The 16,118-nt window shown below is 43.7% G+C and overlaps 1 protein-coding gene across 1 annotated transcript; it reads left to right on the forward strand.

The window, feature by feature from the left end:
* Positions 1 to 896: 896 nt before the first annotated feature.
* Positions 897 to 10,007, forward strand: DNASE2B (deoxyribonuclease 2 beta; the record flags this gene model as incomplete). The annotated part of the gene is made up of 6 exons (XM_079535495.1): positions 897 to 1,009; positions 4,555 to 4,732; positions 6,248 to 6,329; positions 7,230 to 7,391; positions 8,910 to 9,107; positions 9,652 to 10,007. The coding sequence occupies 6 exons, from the start codon at positions 897 to 899 to the stop codon at positions 10,005 to 10,007; spliced, it is 1,089 nt and encodes a 362-aa protein (XP_079391621.1).
* Positions 10,008 to 16,118: the final 6,111 nt, after the last annotated feature.

The raw sequence follows: 16,118 nt of genomic DNA on the forward strand, positions 1-16,118 counted from the left end.
CTGTGCATGTTGTGGGTCCCGAGAGAAAGAAGGAAAGAAGGGCCGGGCTGGGCTGGTTGAAAGGGTTTTGTTGCAACTGGATTCCTGATTGCTCATGAAAGGGATCAGAAGCAAGTCTGAGCAGCAAAATTCAGCTCTCAATTCACACTTCCACAATCCTGGCTTTCTGGGATCATTGTTTTTGTTTGCGCTAAGCCCTAATTGCTTTCATCCTGCTTTGGTCAAACAGTCCAAACTTGCACAGCTTCTGCCGTGCCGGAAACACTGCAATGGGAGGGAAGGAGAAATACTGTGGGGTCATGGGGTTTTCTTTTCTGCTAAAACATCCAGTGCTGACTGCAATAGACTTTCCCTGAGGCTGACTCTTCCCGTACCTGATATTAACTTATTCCAGTGCAAGTGTAATGGGAAAGGAGACGAGAATATTTTCAAGACTAGGTTCAATTCAGACTTTGTTCCTAAGATAAATGCTAATGCATTTAAAAGGGAATTTAAAAACCTTACTAACCAACTGGAAGTAAATTGCTGTGGCTCAGAGGCTTTTGTTGCTGTCAGTCCCTGCAAATGGACGTTCAGTGCCCATGGGCAAATGGAGGAACAGAGCTGAACTGGGGGCTTTGCAACCGGGAATGATGCAAAGGCTGAGCTCACTGCAGAGAAAATGGGGGCTGCATGGAAAAGCAGAGAGGAGAAAGTGGGTTTGGTTTGCTTGTCTGAAAACTGAGCTTTTTCAGGTAGTTGTACAAGATGGACGAGTTTCACGTGTCCGTTCTTCTGCCCGGATTGACGCGCGCGAGCTTCTAGCCGATCCTGGGGGCGTTCACCGGCAGCCTGAGGAAACGCGGGCGACTTCTGTTTTCGGAGCCTGCCCTGCGCTCACTGTGCCACGCGCCGAGATGACTGCGAGCTCTGCGTGGCGCGGCCCTACTCTGCTGCTGCTGCTCTTCTCCCCAGCCCTGTGGGCAGTGGAGATTTCCTGCAGGAACGAAGACGGGGAGGCAGTGGACTGGTAAGTAAGCACCGCACATGGGAGGGAAACTGGATGAGTAAATAACGCCTAAAATTACACTGTGCAAAGTAGGCGGGTCGCTGGGAAGTAATGCATAGCAAGCATTGGTTTAATCCTTCTTGCCTCTGAGTAACTGAATTTTACATTAGGAAAACCTGGGCTAGGTTACTGAAAGGTGATTTCATTCCGTGGAACAAAACACGCTGCTCTGTTATGACTAACTGCAAAATAATGACAGGTTTACGCAGCGTTCATTTCTGATGATCAAAGCCAGCCTCACCTGTGTTCCAGTGCCAGCACCACAACTGCCTGCAGCAGCACTGCTGGGAAAATGCCCACACCCTGCCCTGACCTCACTGATGGCCCCTGGCCACGCAGGGGAGCTGAGGCCCAGTCACCTCCCGAGTGGGCTGGGAGACGCACAAGGAGCGCAGGCAGCCATGGCTGTGTGGGAAAGCGGTGTCTGGCAGCGCTCAGCCAGCACTTAGGTGCCAAGTGATTAACTGGGTTAATGCACCTTGAAGATGAAAGACACGAAGTGTAATCACAAAACAGCCAACCCATGTTTAGAAAGTAAAGCAAGGGCTTTTAAAAAAGGAAAGAAAAAAAGCACTGAAGCCTCTGGAGGACAAATATTAAGCACTTTAAAATAAGAATGACAGAGCAGCAATTAGTTCAGATATGAGTGACAGAGGAGGTGGTGCTGCTCTGTCCCACCACCCTCACACATGGCTCACCAGGGGCTCCCAAGCACAGGCAGTGTGCTGCTCACATTGAGCTCCTGAGGGACTGGCCCAGCCCCATCTTGCTTACCAATGCACCTCCAGATAAAAGTCATTTTTTGGGAATCAGAATCTGAATTGGTGCAGGCAGCCAAGAAATTCGTGATAAGAAAGATTTCATTTCTCTGTTAAACAATGATTTCTTTCAGAATAAGTTGCAGACCCCGGTCCCTTCTGACAGGAGTAGTAGGGAGAAGAGGGGAGATCTTCCAAACATATTGTGACCTGATAAAAGAGAAGCTTGCCTGTCAGCATGGTCGTGCTTGTTTATTGACAAACATCCTCTGCTTCTTCCTGATTCTGAAGTCAGGTGCTACGAAGCAGAACTGAAACTGCTGAGAAAAGCTTCCTCTTAAGCAAAGGATGTTGACACCCTTTCAAACAAACACAGTTTTTCTTTTTTTTTATTTTCACTTAGCAAGAGCTGTATGAGTCTCTGCTGTTCAGTGGCTTCCTGCTGCAATTCTCCATAATTGCTTATTACCAGTACTCACACACCTTTTCTTTGCTGCTAGACTGAAGGAATCACTTCACTTATCCACTCTGATCCCTCCCTGGAAATGCCCAAAGCTGAGTGGGAGGGGGCTTTGGGCAACTCACGTTACTGGGAGGCGTCCTACTGGGGGACAGCTGGATCTGTAAGGTCCTTCCAACCCAAACTGTGCCATGAATCTGTCCTCCCACCTGTGTCCCTGGCTTGCCTGCACTTCCTTCCATGAGTGGTAGGGCTGGCAATGGCCACAGGTGCTGTTTCACCTGGGAGCTCACCTCACCAGCCCCTGCACACAGCATATGGCCCCAGGCCCGCTGTCCTTAGGAGAGCAGAAGTCTCTGTTTTATTGGCCCAAGTTCACTGCACTCTTTGAGAATCATCTTGTGCACACAGAGCCAGGGATTGAAGCCAGGGCTGTGCATTGGTTTTTATAGGATGTGGAAAAAAGAGATTAAAAGATGGTTAAAAATTGCTTCTAGTAATTCAGTGCTCACTCAGAAGCAAGCACTGTGGCTGTGTTAATCAGATTCTTTGCTGCTAATGACTTTGCTTTTTCCTGATTGTCAGGAAGGTAATTTCAGTCCACTCCCACAACACTTCAATACTTTAAACGCTTGAGAAACTTCCTGTGCACAGTTAGCAGTGAGGACTTTCATCCAGCTTCAATTGCTGAGGCACTCAGCTGTCAGGTCGAGTGCTCAGCTCACCTGGGAGTGGGCATTCCTGTACGCACGTCAGCTGCAGGGCTGTAAACATGGGGAAAGCACCGACCTTCCAGAACATTTTGGAGGAGCTTGGAAAGGCTTCAGGCAGCAGTTCTTGGTTCATCTCCTACCTGTATAACTACTACTATTTGTCTTCTTTCCAAAACCTCATTGCAAGTGAAGGGATGGCTGCAGCTTCTCAAGTAGGAAACGCTCTCACCAGACCTCCCCTGCAAATTCCTTCTTCACCTTCTCCTGGAACATCCCTCAGACAGTGGGGATGCAGGTGGATTACAAGAATCACTAGCATGGTGTGTGCTTCTCCTCAGTCTGTATGTGTGCCCTTCCATGGATTAAGTGTCCCTCTAGCAAAATGCTCTTCTGGTGCTTTTACCTGCTTTCTGAGCTGCCTTTTTTTTTTTTTTTTTTTTTTTAAACCAACTGTAATTTATCTGGGCAGGACCTACTCCTCCTGACATACTGACAGTGTTAAGTGCAGTCAGACTGCATTATTGCTAAGTACTATGCACAGGACTGAAAATAATGCTGCTCAGTTCTTACTATTGACATAAATAACAAATTACTTAAGCAGAGCACTCAAAGCAAGTGGCTCAATTAATTAGACTGCAATTAATCCCATGGACTTTTGTACTAGGAAAACCTGTTTACTTCATCAGATACGCTAGTAGAAACGGACCCATTTACCAACAGTGTCAAGTACTCTGCAATTTTGAAGAGATTTGTGTTTCTTACTGATTGTTTGTAAATATTCCACTTGCAACAGCTCAGCAGAATGTGTCTGCTATTGAAGGATTATAATTAATCATGGTTTCATGCTTATTTATATGTATGTATGAACAAGTGGAATTATATAATTTTATGATTTAATATACAGTGTAATTATGGCTCATATAAATACATAATTCTATTTGTATAGAATAAGAAATTGTTGGTAAGAGTTATCCATATTGACCAAGAGAATGGCAGACTGAGTTTGGGACCTGAAGTTCAGGCTCAGCCTTTTCCTGTTTACGAAAGCCAGGAGCAAGCAGCATGGAGTTGGTGGCTGCATGGGACACCAGAGGATGTCCCCACAGTGTGCATCCCTGCATAGGTTTCCCTGCTTCATCTCCCTGATGCTGAGCTCACAGTTCAGTCCCTGAAATGCTAGGCAGAACTCATTCAGCCTCATCCTTTGTGCCGAGGGTGAAAACCCCACAAAGATGCAGGACAGAGTTTTGCTCAGATGCTCACATTCACATTTTAGCCACAGGAGGGATGTGGGTGCAGTGAGGGAAAACTAAGGCTAGTTATTCTAGGGTACTGACAACAGTGTGGCCATAGCAAGGGTAGTTTGGTGCTGGCTAAGCCTCTTCAGAGAAGCAGACTGAAGGTGCCCGCAGGGACACGGTGCTGCTGGCTCCAGAGTGTTAGCACTGGTGTCCCTGTGCAGGCATCTCTGTGGTCACCTTGGTCCTTACATGCTCATGGGGGAGAAGAGATGGACCTATGCATTGAGGTAGAATGGTTTGTGAGAAAAACAAAATTTGTGTGTCACTGCTGCAGGTTTGCTCTGTACAAGCTGCCAAAGCACACCAAAGGAGATGGCACAGGGCTGGGCCTGGAGTACCTGTACATGGACAGCCTAGCGCAGCAGTGGCAGCCTGGCAGGTACCTTGTCAACATGACACAGAGTGCTCTGGGACAGACACTGGGGCAGCTCTACAAAGCATACGAGTCCAAGGTAAGCAAGGTTTAATTGCTGTGTTGCTATCACGTCTACTTGACAGTACATGCAAATTAAATGAAACCAGCCAAAATAAGCATGTAGGGCTATAGCCAGACCTGACTGACTAGATCTGCTAATATGCATCAAGGTGAGCATACTGGTGGCTTGGCAGATCATTTGCAGTTCTGGCTACAATTAGAATCATAGAATCGTAGAATTGTTTGAGTTGGAAAGGACCCCTAAATGTCAGCTACCCCAACTCCCCTGCTTTGAACAGAGACCCCTACAGCTTGATCAAGTGCTCAGAGCCCTGTCCAGACATTGCAAGTATCCATGAACAGGGCATCTACTGCCTATCTGGACAACCTGCCCCAATGCCTCTACCCTAATTGTAAAGAGCTTTTAAATATTTTCCCTATATTCAAAATTAGAATTAGAAGTTGCCCTGGAAATTTCTACTTGAGTCTTTCACACACTTGAAGTATTGTCCATCAAATAGATGAACATTGGTGCACGGTCCCCATGGCTTTGTTTCTGCAATTTCTGTTGAGTGGTGGCTGAAGCACAGAGCCAGCTGTCAGCTCAGCCCAGCCTGGTGCTGATCACCAAAGACCACCCACCTCAGCCCTCCCAGCTGCATGTGTTTTGCGTTTCACCTTAGATCACATTTGGGTTTTGCTGTTGCCTTCTGACTGCTTCACCAGTAATGATTTCTTTTTCTAGTCAGAAACTTCCTTTATGCTAGTGTGATCATAAAATACCACAAGATCTGCCCATGGTTATTTTTTAGCATCTACACATTGTTCCCATTCTTAGGAGTCTGGGTGTGTCTTTGCATTTCTGCTGTGGGTTAGTGGTAGGCTGTCATTACATTTATATGTTAAAAAAAAAATTGGTCAATATTGCCAAACCACTCGACTCTCCTATTCTGTATCATGCTGGAACTGTAATACAAACAATCTTTACAAGCTCACAACGCTGATCTATGCTGATGCTGTCTTCCTACACTGCTAGCATTTGCAAACTGCACAGCAGGTGGGGAAACATTTCTCAACACCTTTGAAGCTCTTTATTCGGGGCAAATAAGGTGCAGCTGTATGTAAATTTTTTTGTAAAAAATATTTGTGGTTTGTCCTTCATAAGAACACTTGAAATGGTTTCTTTTCCTGAGCAGACATTTTCACAGGACCTTGTTGCTAAGTGAGAAAGAGGTACACAGAAAAGCAGAGGATGGGAAGTTCTGGTACGTGGTTGCCCAACAGAACCCATGGAAATTGTCCTGTTGAGCATATTGAGCCTCAAGGACTGTTGCAATGATTGAGAGAACTTCTGCTTGATATTAACCAGGATCGTAATGCTGAGTCTTCAAGTTTATTTTAGTGTAAGCTCTGTGTAGATGGTGGCAGCTGACATGGGAAAGAGTCTCGTGATGTATGCAGAGATCTGCTGAATTCTTTCAGAAAAAGTCATTTGCTTAAAGGCCTTCCTCTTACTGAATGTCGTGTTTCAGAAATGTGTGTTTCCCTGCAGAGGAACAACACTGTGTATGCAATCTATAACGATGAGGTCCCTCATTCAGGCTCCATCAGCTGTAAAAGAGGACACACCAAAGGTACAGGGAGAATCCCCAGCTTTCCTCTTTTTTAAAGTTGTGGAATTTGTTTGTTTGTCAATCTGCATATCTAAAAATCCTGCCTAAAACAAAACTGGAAAGCAATTTGCACGATGAGTGGTTTGCGGCACGGTGACAGATGCAGTTGCTTCTATTCTGGTTCTGCTGTGCCTGTGCTGTGTTGAAGAACTCTTAGGGATTAGGGACCCTTTGTTTTCAAGAGTGGAAACTCTTGTATCTCCTTCAGCAAGTACAGACACATCGTCCTGGGCTGGCTATGTGACAGCAGCACCCAGTGCAAGGGGAAAGGCACCCTGTGAGACAGTTAGCCTCTGAACTCCCAGCTTTCCATCTCTGTGGAAGGATTATAGAAGCACTTAAGTAAGCAGTGACAGTATAGCCACAGAGCTGCTGTGCAGTCCTGGTGGTCCCTTGAGGAAGCAGATGGGACTTGCCCAGCCTGGCGCTGGAGAGCTTTGGCAGGGCTGTATCTGGCTGCAGATCTGGGGGCTGCTCCCTGGGCCCATGCCTACCTGCAGTGCAGGCATCCTGCACTGAGCACAGTGATGAAATGAAGGGAAGGGGAGGGGGCCATGAGGAGGGAGTCACAGACAATAAACCATCAGATTTTTCAGAGACGGTATTTGAGCAGAGAACGAAAAGGTTTTGCAAAGATTTTCTTTGAAAGCACAGAGGTGACAGTTCATGTTAGGCTATGCAGCTGAGAATTAATGCAATTTTAGCACAATATCAGTGTTTTCTATAGGCCATTAATATACTGTAGAGCCAGTTTCACTGTAGACATTAACACACTAAAGCATGATGTCTGCAGCAGCAAATCCAAAGCAGGACACCACTGCGATGTCTCAGGGCTTATTTGATATAACTTTCCTCTGATAGGGTTTCTGCTCTTGGACAAATCGCAAGGCTTCTGGGTGATCCACAGCGTACCCTTGTTCCCCCCCTATCCCGAGGACGGCTATGGTTACCCAGCCAGTGGGGAGTTCTACGGACAGACAGCCATGTGCATAACCTTTACATATGAGCAGTTCATAGAAATAGGTAAGGATTCTCCCTAAGAATGCCTTTGCACCACTGCAACTCTCTGACTCCTTTCCTTTTTGCTGTGCCTCCAAAATTGCTTGCTTTTGTCCTCCATTATCAAATTTGGTAACCAAGTGGGGCCTGGAAACCGCATGCTTGGCTTTCAGTTCTATTTATCGAGTTCTTCCTGTGGGAATGTGGGAAATTCACTCTTCCACTCTTTCTCCATCTCCCATGGGGTCTACTGAGATAATAATAGTCACAAGCGCATTTTGAGGGCAAAGTCAGCCCATACATACCAAATGCTTTAGAAATATAAAGGAGGATGGGTCATCATTTTTAACAGAAGTAGTAGCTTATTCAACTGGTGTAGTCTGCATTTCTACAAATGCAAAGCAATCACTGCTTAGCAGGAATGGTGGCCTTGACGTCAGAAATACTAACTATGGAAAAAATATTCTCCAGAATTTCTATAGGTACTTTTTGCCACATAAAAAGTGAACCCTAAAAATAAGAAAAATAAAATCTGTATCTGTAAGATTTAGAAGTACCTGACACTGGAGGTCCTGAATAAGGACTATCAAAAGGCATGGTAAGATGACACACTTATATGTTCCTTAACACCTTTTACATTGTTTTTGGCTCTTTGCTCAGTTACAAGTGCCAGATTTTATCAAAGAAATGCATAAGATTGTAAATAAACAAGCTGGGCACACTATGGAGCTGTCAAAACCAAGATCCTGCTCCTGGAGGTGCATCTTTGCTTGTGCTTAGGGAAGGGAAAGAAGAAAATGAGAAGCACAGTAATGTTTTCGTGCTCTATCCTCCCAGCTTCTGGTAATCTGTGGTTTAGGGTTTTCCTGAGCTGGAAAGACTGGAAAGTTCCTGATGGAGTCATCTTCATGAACTCATCACTCGTGGAGCTATTTGTATCCTTCCTCTTTATGAAATCCACAGCGAGGACTGAGCGCTGTACAAAGAACTTTCTTCTGCAGATCCAGTCTAAATTCTGAAAGTCAAACTCTATTCTCCCTAAAATCCAGCCAGGTGCTTGGTCAGCTTTTCGCTTTGGCTTTGGCTTTGGCTTGGCAAGTGTAACTGAGTGGAAACTCCTCCTGTAAATACAGACTTGAATTCACACGTGCCACTTCAGCAGTGTGACCACTCAGAGGCTTGAAGATGATCATGGAGGGATGTGGCATGGCCCTTCTGCTGGGTGCAGGGAGGTGTACATGGTAAAAATGGAGCTTACTCTCCCAGCCAGGCTATGTGCTACAGGGCTAGTCAGAACTCAAAGCAATTAAACACATTTTTGGTTGCTAAAACAAGCTACTTCGACACTGAACTCCTCTGGGAGATAAATTGTGAAGATTAGAAAGGATTTGTGTTTCTCTTCCCAGGCTGAACTTTACTGTCTTGATTGCTCCACTTTAGCCTATTTTCATTTTGCTTATTTTCATTTCTTTGTGGATGTTTTATGTTGGTTGGGGGCTTTTGTTTCTGTGGTTTTTTGTTTGTTTACTTGCTTTTTTCTAGACCAACAGATGCTGAGCTCTAATCCAGAAATCTACAGCTGCTCCCTCCCTGATACCTTCCAAGCCGATCTCCCAAACCTTCAAAAGCTTTGTGCAGGCTCCAGGCTGCCCTCAGGCCCCCTGCGCCGCCTCTCCAAGCTGCAGTCGGCACGTGGGGAAGTCTTTCTCCACTTTGCAAAGTCTAATTCTTTCGTGGATGGTAAGTGAAAGTGCTGTTATCTATCATGTGCTCAAGCAAGCAGTGGGCAGTCAGTATATCCTTTGACAGTATTTTCTTTGAGGGGAAGAAAAGAATTTCAGCTTCAGAAGTGAATTAGCAGAGCAGGGAATGGTCTTCTGTCATTCTGTCAGCCCCACAAAGTGAAAAGCTATCTCGTCTCTCAAATGTTTTACAATGCACATTAGTAGGGTTGTCAGAAATTTTCTATCCTGATATTCAAATGTAGCAGCAAAGAACAAAAATTAGGTTTGAATAATCTGCTTTTTTTTGTTATGAAGAACTGAGGTTTTTTGTTCTTTTTTTTCCTTTATTTCCTATTGATTATTTCTAACAAGTTTTCCAGCAAAAGAAGGGAAAACAAGAATGAATTCGGGAAATAAAATCAGGGCAGGATGGGGGTAAAATCTCTTCTGGTTCACTTCAGGCATTGGAGAGAAGTTAGCCCAGTTTAAGTGATCCTTTTTGATTCCTTCTTAAATGAAGGAAAATGATGGGCTGACTCCCATCCTCTGCTATTCCACAGATATCTACGTGGCCTGGGTGGCTCAGGAACTGAAGACTGATTTGTTGGCTGAATCCTGGCAGCACTCTGGCCAAAAGCTTCCCTCAAACTGCTCTCTCCAGTACTATGTCTACAACATAAATCTCATAGGGACGCCACTGAATTCCACCTTCCATTCGATCCAGGATCACTCCAAATGGTCTGTTTCAATGAAGGATGAAGTTCAGTGGACCTGCATTGGAGACCTAAACCGTGCTGTAGAGCAAGCTTGGAGGAGTGGTGGGTTCATCTGTACACAGAACAAACACATCTACAGTGCTTTTAGACATTTGGTGATCCACTACGAAAGTTGCAATGATGCTTCTGCGTGGACATAAATAGACTGTTCCTCCCAAATAGCATAGCCCCTCGTTACATAAAATGTGTAGGAAATATCTCCCTTAAATTATATTTTCTCTCTGGAAAAAAAATAAATGGCCCTGTGAGTTACCAGATGTGCTAGACTTTCACTTCTTTAGCTACAAAAGCAGGCATTTTATGGGTAAAACATGGCTGTTTTTTCCCTGCACTGTGACACTGAAGCAAAGCACGCTGCTGCCAGCAGTGCTTCACAGGGGACGTCAGTGAGAAATGCTGGACAGGGGATGTGAGGAAAAATGAAAACTTGCTGTGCTATGTAGGCTGTCTGAGATGGGCTGTTGACAGGAGAAAAGTACCCCAAAATGCTTCAAAATCACCGCCTGTTCCAGGTTCTGTTGAGATCAGATCATGGCTGCTGAGGCTGGGCTGAATTTCTTAAAAATCAGGCGTAATTGTATGCAGACAGGAAGACAAGTAGTCTGGGGACAAGAAGGCTTCATTTTTATGATTAATTTTTGGAGAAGAAATGAGCTTTGAATCATTTGTTACCAACAGCTTGGGAATGTTTCTAGTGCTTTTATTCATGTGCAGCAATCATATAAACCAATAAACACGTCCAAAAAATGAATGAATAAAATAAATTAAGAGAGAAGATGTTCTTTTTATGGTCTCTCTCTTCCATCTATAGCTATTTGTGATTGGTTATATGGTTTTATAGCTGCCAAAGGAAAAATTGAGAAAATTAGGGGGAAAAAAAGAGAGAGAAGAAAATATTTGAACATGTTATTTCATCTACATTTTCACACTGCACATTATGTGGCTGTTAATTTTTGATACCTCTGTTCTCAGGCCTAGCATTTGAAGTTTGCATAGATTTGCTATAAAGACAAAGCTAACTTGCAAACTTGCAGTAGCATTTTTTGAATCAATTTTTAATATGTTCTTAGGTACATTTATAGGATTATATTTCACTTTTTCTTTTTTTTCCTGAATTGCTGTAAACTTATGTTTGAAGGTTTGCCTGCCCTGCTAATATTTCTGTTTTGCTGTGTTTGTAGTCCATACCCCTGACTGTATACAAGTGTCAAATAGCTATCAAGAAATACCCTATGACCACAAGAATTTACTGAAGACTTCCTTCCCTTTCCATCCTGAAAAAATCAATCAATCAACAAAGTGTTCAAAGTACCAAATAAATGACTGTCATATCACATTTGAGTGTACTTATTGAAGAAATAAAACTACTGTATCTGGCCTGGTAAATGGGAGAACTGTGCAAAACTGGATTGTATGTTTAGTCAACCTGGGTTGAAGATAAAGCTGACTCTCATAGCTCAATGAAAATAATGTAAATAGTTTAGATGTTTTGCACGAAATGGACTTTTTTCTTTATCTCTACATATGAGCAAAAAGTTTTACAAATAATGTTAAGTAACGTTTTTCCTCTGAAGCTTGTCAAATTATTTTATGTGCATGCTTTCCATTGTTTCACCAGCTGTGGTCAAGTAATAACTATTTGTGGCTGTGAAAATTGCCTGTTAGACAGCAGTGAGTGCTGGGACAGTAGGGCTTGGCTTCGATAAGTCAAGATAAAATTTGTCTTGTCCATTTTTTCATGGCAGACACTGACCCAACTGGCCTGACCTCTTGCATCTTGCCCACAACATCACATGTTCGTGTACAGGACATGTACAGGAACAACAAGGAGACCTTCACTGGAATCAGCTTGGGTGAGGTGCTCCATGGTGCACCAGAGGGCTCTGGGATCTGCTCTACCACCTGTATTTCCTATGAGAGATGCTCAGCCACAGTGTTTAACTCGCAGAGCTCAACAGCATGGAGTCTTCATCCCAATGCTGACACAGTGGTGTGTCACAGTCCTGCTCCCCAGACCTGTCCCTTGACTGTAAGTGCTAATTGGTATCCTTAATTATTTGTTCAATTGGTAGATATCATAGAGCCAAGACTGTTCACAGCATTTCTCTTCCAGTGTGCTCCAGATTGATTGCCTCCCTGTCAGCATCTACTAAAGAGGCGTAAACAGTAGTGGGAAGATGGAAAGAAGCCCTGTACCCTACACTGCCTAAGTAGGTTGGGCACACACTAATTTCAGTGGTGTAGCAATAAAAAGGCTGCAGTTCTGGTTCTTATTTTTTCTGTCTGTAAACAGTTTTAATGTAGTTTTCCTTTCATTGCATAATGTCCGTATTTGCATATCTCCCAGTATTTCCATTACACACATTATGAAACATGGGTAGATGCTCTTTTTCCCAAAACAGACCTGTGATCAGCAATCTGAACTTCTGGATTTTTGAATGGCCCGTATCTGTCAGGCCAGCCGTGTGACATCAGGTTCACATCCCCTTGCTCAAACTTACATGCCCTCATAGCACACGCTGTCGCTGGTGTGAAGTATTTTTGCATATTTTTAGAAGAGTTTAATTTAAAAGGTGCTATTCTTTATCAAAACGTCAAACACTTCACAGCTTTACCTACTGAGCCCTCTGTGCCCATGGAGGAGAGCATGCAGCACAGCCCCTGGGAAGGGGCCTGGTGAGCCACACTGCAGCTGCAGAAGAGCAGAAGAGTTGCATACAGCATGGAGAGAGCAGAAGCTCTTCTCCTTCTGGAATCCCCATGTCTCATCCCCTTGATGCACAGGTATGGCTATTCTGACCCTTGGGCTCCGTTCTGGTTAGACTAAATGAGAATATTATGCATGAAAACTTTTATGCATGAGAGGCCAAAACTCACATTATTAATCCACTAAACCTTGCTGTAAGACAGGGGAGTTTGCAACAAACACAGCAGCAGATATAATTACTGAGTAGGAATGGCCTTCTAATTACTTAGACAAGATGAGGCCCTGTACCAGCAGCCCCACAAGTGCTCCAGTGATAGGAAATGCAAACATGGCCTCTTGCAATGCCTGCCTCAGCCTTCCCCACCCACCCGCCACTCTCACATGTCCCCATCACCCCAGGAAACCAAGCCCGATGGGTTTCCTGTCAGCCCCTCAGGATTCTCCTGCAACACCAGCGGCTGGGAATCCCTCAGGTAGTGGCTTGCTGAGCAATTTTATACAGATGTAAAGGGAAGAAGCCATCTAAAGGATGAGATGACAGGCTTACTAAGACAAAAGCTAAAATACTGGGAAGGTGTTAAAACCTAACCTGTGTGAAGTTTCATTCCAGCTGGGCAGTTACTCCACTGGAAAGCAGGCAGAGGCATCCAGCCAGAGGCTATTTCACAGGGCGTCTTTATGGAGGTATTTCTCCAGGTGTCTCCACAAGGACTAAAAACACCTTGAAGCATAGCAATGGGAGCCATCCCTTCCACCAGTGTGCTGGGGACCTTCTCAAGGACCTCGTGTTCCATGTCAGCTGCCTGCCAGCCAGCAAAGGGAACATTTGGGAGAAATTGCTCTGGCCTAGCTGGGAACCTTCCCTTCTTCAAGGCATGCTAATGAAGCCTGACACTGGACTTGTCATAAAGGCCTGCAGGTCTATTTCTGAAACACAGCAAAGTCAGCTTCAAAGTTGGCTAGACTAGTTTTTAGAAGTACCAAAGTCTGCAAAGCTGTGGATGTTTTGTCCATCCAACTGCCAGCAATGCCCCTTCTTTCAGTTGTAACCCATGCCTCTCCCACTTGTGCAGTGGCTCATGACAGTATTTCACCAGCAGTTTGCTGTTTGCACCTTTCTGCTCTCGAAACAAGAAGTTTCCAGCAAATGCCTCTAAACATCAGTTCTTACATTGAACAGCGTCTTCTTGGCATGCCTGTGGTGTTAAGAGAATGGGCTATTTTTGAGAAGACACACGGGTTGCTCGTCCCTCTCTTCTGTTCAAGTATATGCCCTCCCGACAGTCCTGAAATGCTAAAGAAGACCATTCTTTTTTTTAATGTATCAAAGCATCTTCTGCATTATTAGCGTGGTCACATAATTATCCCCAGAGGAACTTACACCCATACATTAACACCCATAAATTATTGTGTAGATGTCTTTTATACCTTCATTTTCAGCTTCTGGGAAAGCTACATCATTGGATACTTAGCACAGTAATTGCTTTCAAACATGTAAGCTGCCTATGCCTTGGGTAAAATGTTCAGGAGGCAGAGATGTGCTGGCAGGGTCTGCTACAACCTCAGTGCAAGCCAAAGCCTAACTGTGCTCAGAATGTGATGCAAGAATATGATGCACTTTTCGTATTACACAAGAGATTTAAAAAAAAAAAACAACAAATTTAAAGATGAGAATGTAAAGGAAATGAATTTGTATTAGGCAAAGCACGGGAATACATTCTCCATAGTGTGGGGCAGAGAGCCAGATCTCAGATTTCAAGCTGGGGTATCAGTCTTTGATAGATAGCCTGATATCCTGAACATATATGAACGTATATATGAACAATAACTGTATCTGACACTTTCCTATTCGATCAGATATACCAGATTAAAAGCCTGCTCTGTTGAATATTCTCAGAATTCTTCAGCAATAAAAGCTGCTGGAAGAGGCATCTGAAGCCATTGTCTTTCAGATTTTGGCATCAGGAGGTAGTTTGTAATACAATTTTTTAATGCTTACCTACTGTTTTTAAATTATTTGTTCCAGTATTATATGCATATTTGATAATTTAATTTTACTCCAATTGTTAAGTACAAAACATTAGGATTTGAAATATATACATTGATTCTTAAGCAACTGTTACATTTTTATTCAAATGAATCCCCTTGATTTTATTTTTTTCAGTTGAGTTCAAGTATCATTTTTACATGAGGTAATTGGTGGCCATTCTGCATCATCTGCAAATCAGGTAAAAGCGAGGAACATCTTTCCCCTCCTTTCACCATTTTGCAGCCTAAGAGCTGCAAGCTAAAAATTAAATATTCAAAACTTTACCAGAGCAGGACAGAGTGTTCAGTGTGACCTGCTGGAGCACTCATGGTTGCTGCAAGCAGTTCACTGTAGTACACTTGTCCTAGCGTTGCATAATTTATTAATCATAGAAATTGTGCATGCAAATCAGCCACACTGTTGTGCTTCATCATATACTAACTAGTATATTTGTTTTTACATGCATTAAAGCCCTCAGATAATAATATCTCATTATAGCAGTGCACCTTTTCTCTGTCGCCTTCTGAAACCTGTCAATTGTTTGCTAAAAGCCACGTTGTTGAGCATGCTGGGGTTTTGCCATTGTTCCTATACTTCTGACTCCCCAAAGTGTGGCAGTATTTAGCTCCAGGGCTTTTTCTGTGTCTCGATTTTTACAGGTTTCCTTTTTAGGCTAAGGTTCTGTCAGCCAGAAATCAAGATTTCTATAGTGCAATTTTAAAACTGTATTCTTGCACCCGTGTGTTTATGCTCGACACCACTGCCCACCCATTCACGCACAGGATTAAGAACACCAACTCGGTGCATGTTTCAGAAACTGTTTGCTTTCTTCCCCTAGCAGCTGCTCCATTGCTTATACTGATCTTGTAATCCTTCCTGGGCATTGCACAAATGAAATCTGCGTCTTTTCTTCTCTTGCTTTCTATCTACTCTAATTAATTTTTTGCATGAAAGTAAGATTTTCAAGGGGAGAACAAGAGACCTAACTATTTTGCATGAGATATTTTGTGAGGAAAAAGCATAGAAGAAATGTTGTGCAACAAAGACAGACTATTGCTGTAGTTTTGTTTCCTACTGCCCAGGAACCTGCCCTCCTCTTTTCTGCCAAATAACATGGAGAACCAGAGAAATCAGAATGAGAGAACTCAGAGGAAAACTCAGAAGAGCGAAGAGGACAACAGAAGGTGAGCCAAGAGAGGAGCAGAAGGAACATTAGGGTGGGAGACATCAGTGGAGGCCAGAGACCTTGATTTCAATCACAGCAAGCCATTAAGAGTTAATCATGCAGAAATATAGTCAACTATCTGTTTCACTTACTGTGATAGCTGCTGAGTATTTATCTGTTTAACAGGTATAACCTCCACAGGCTGAGCCACAGAGAGAAAAAAAATGAGAAGCACACACTGAAGTGACTTAGCCAAGTATTAAAAACCAAACAAATCCTATCACCTGGAGAGGAAGCAGCTCCCTGTTTGTTACCAAACTTCCAAGAGGTGGGGTGAGGCAAAATCAAAA

This window comes from Tetrao urogallus (assembly GCF_951394365.1).
Source record: "Tetrao urogallus genome assembly, chromosome: 5".
NCBI classification, from domain to species: domain Eukaryota; kingdom Metazoa; phylum Chordata; class Aves; order Galliformes; family Phasianidae; genus Tetrao; species Tetrao urogallus.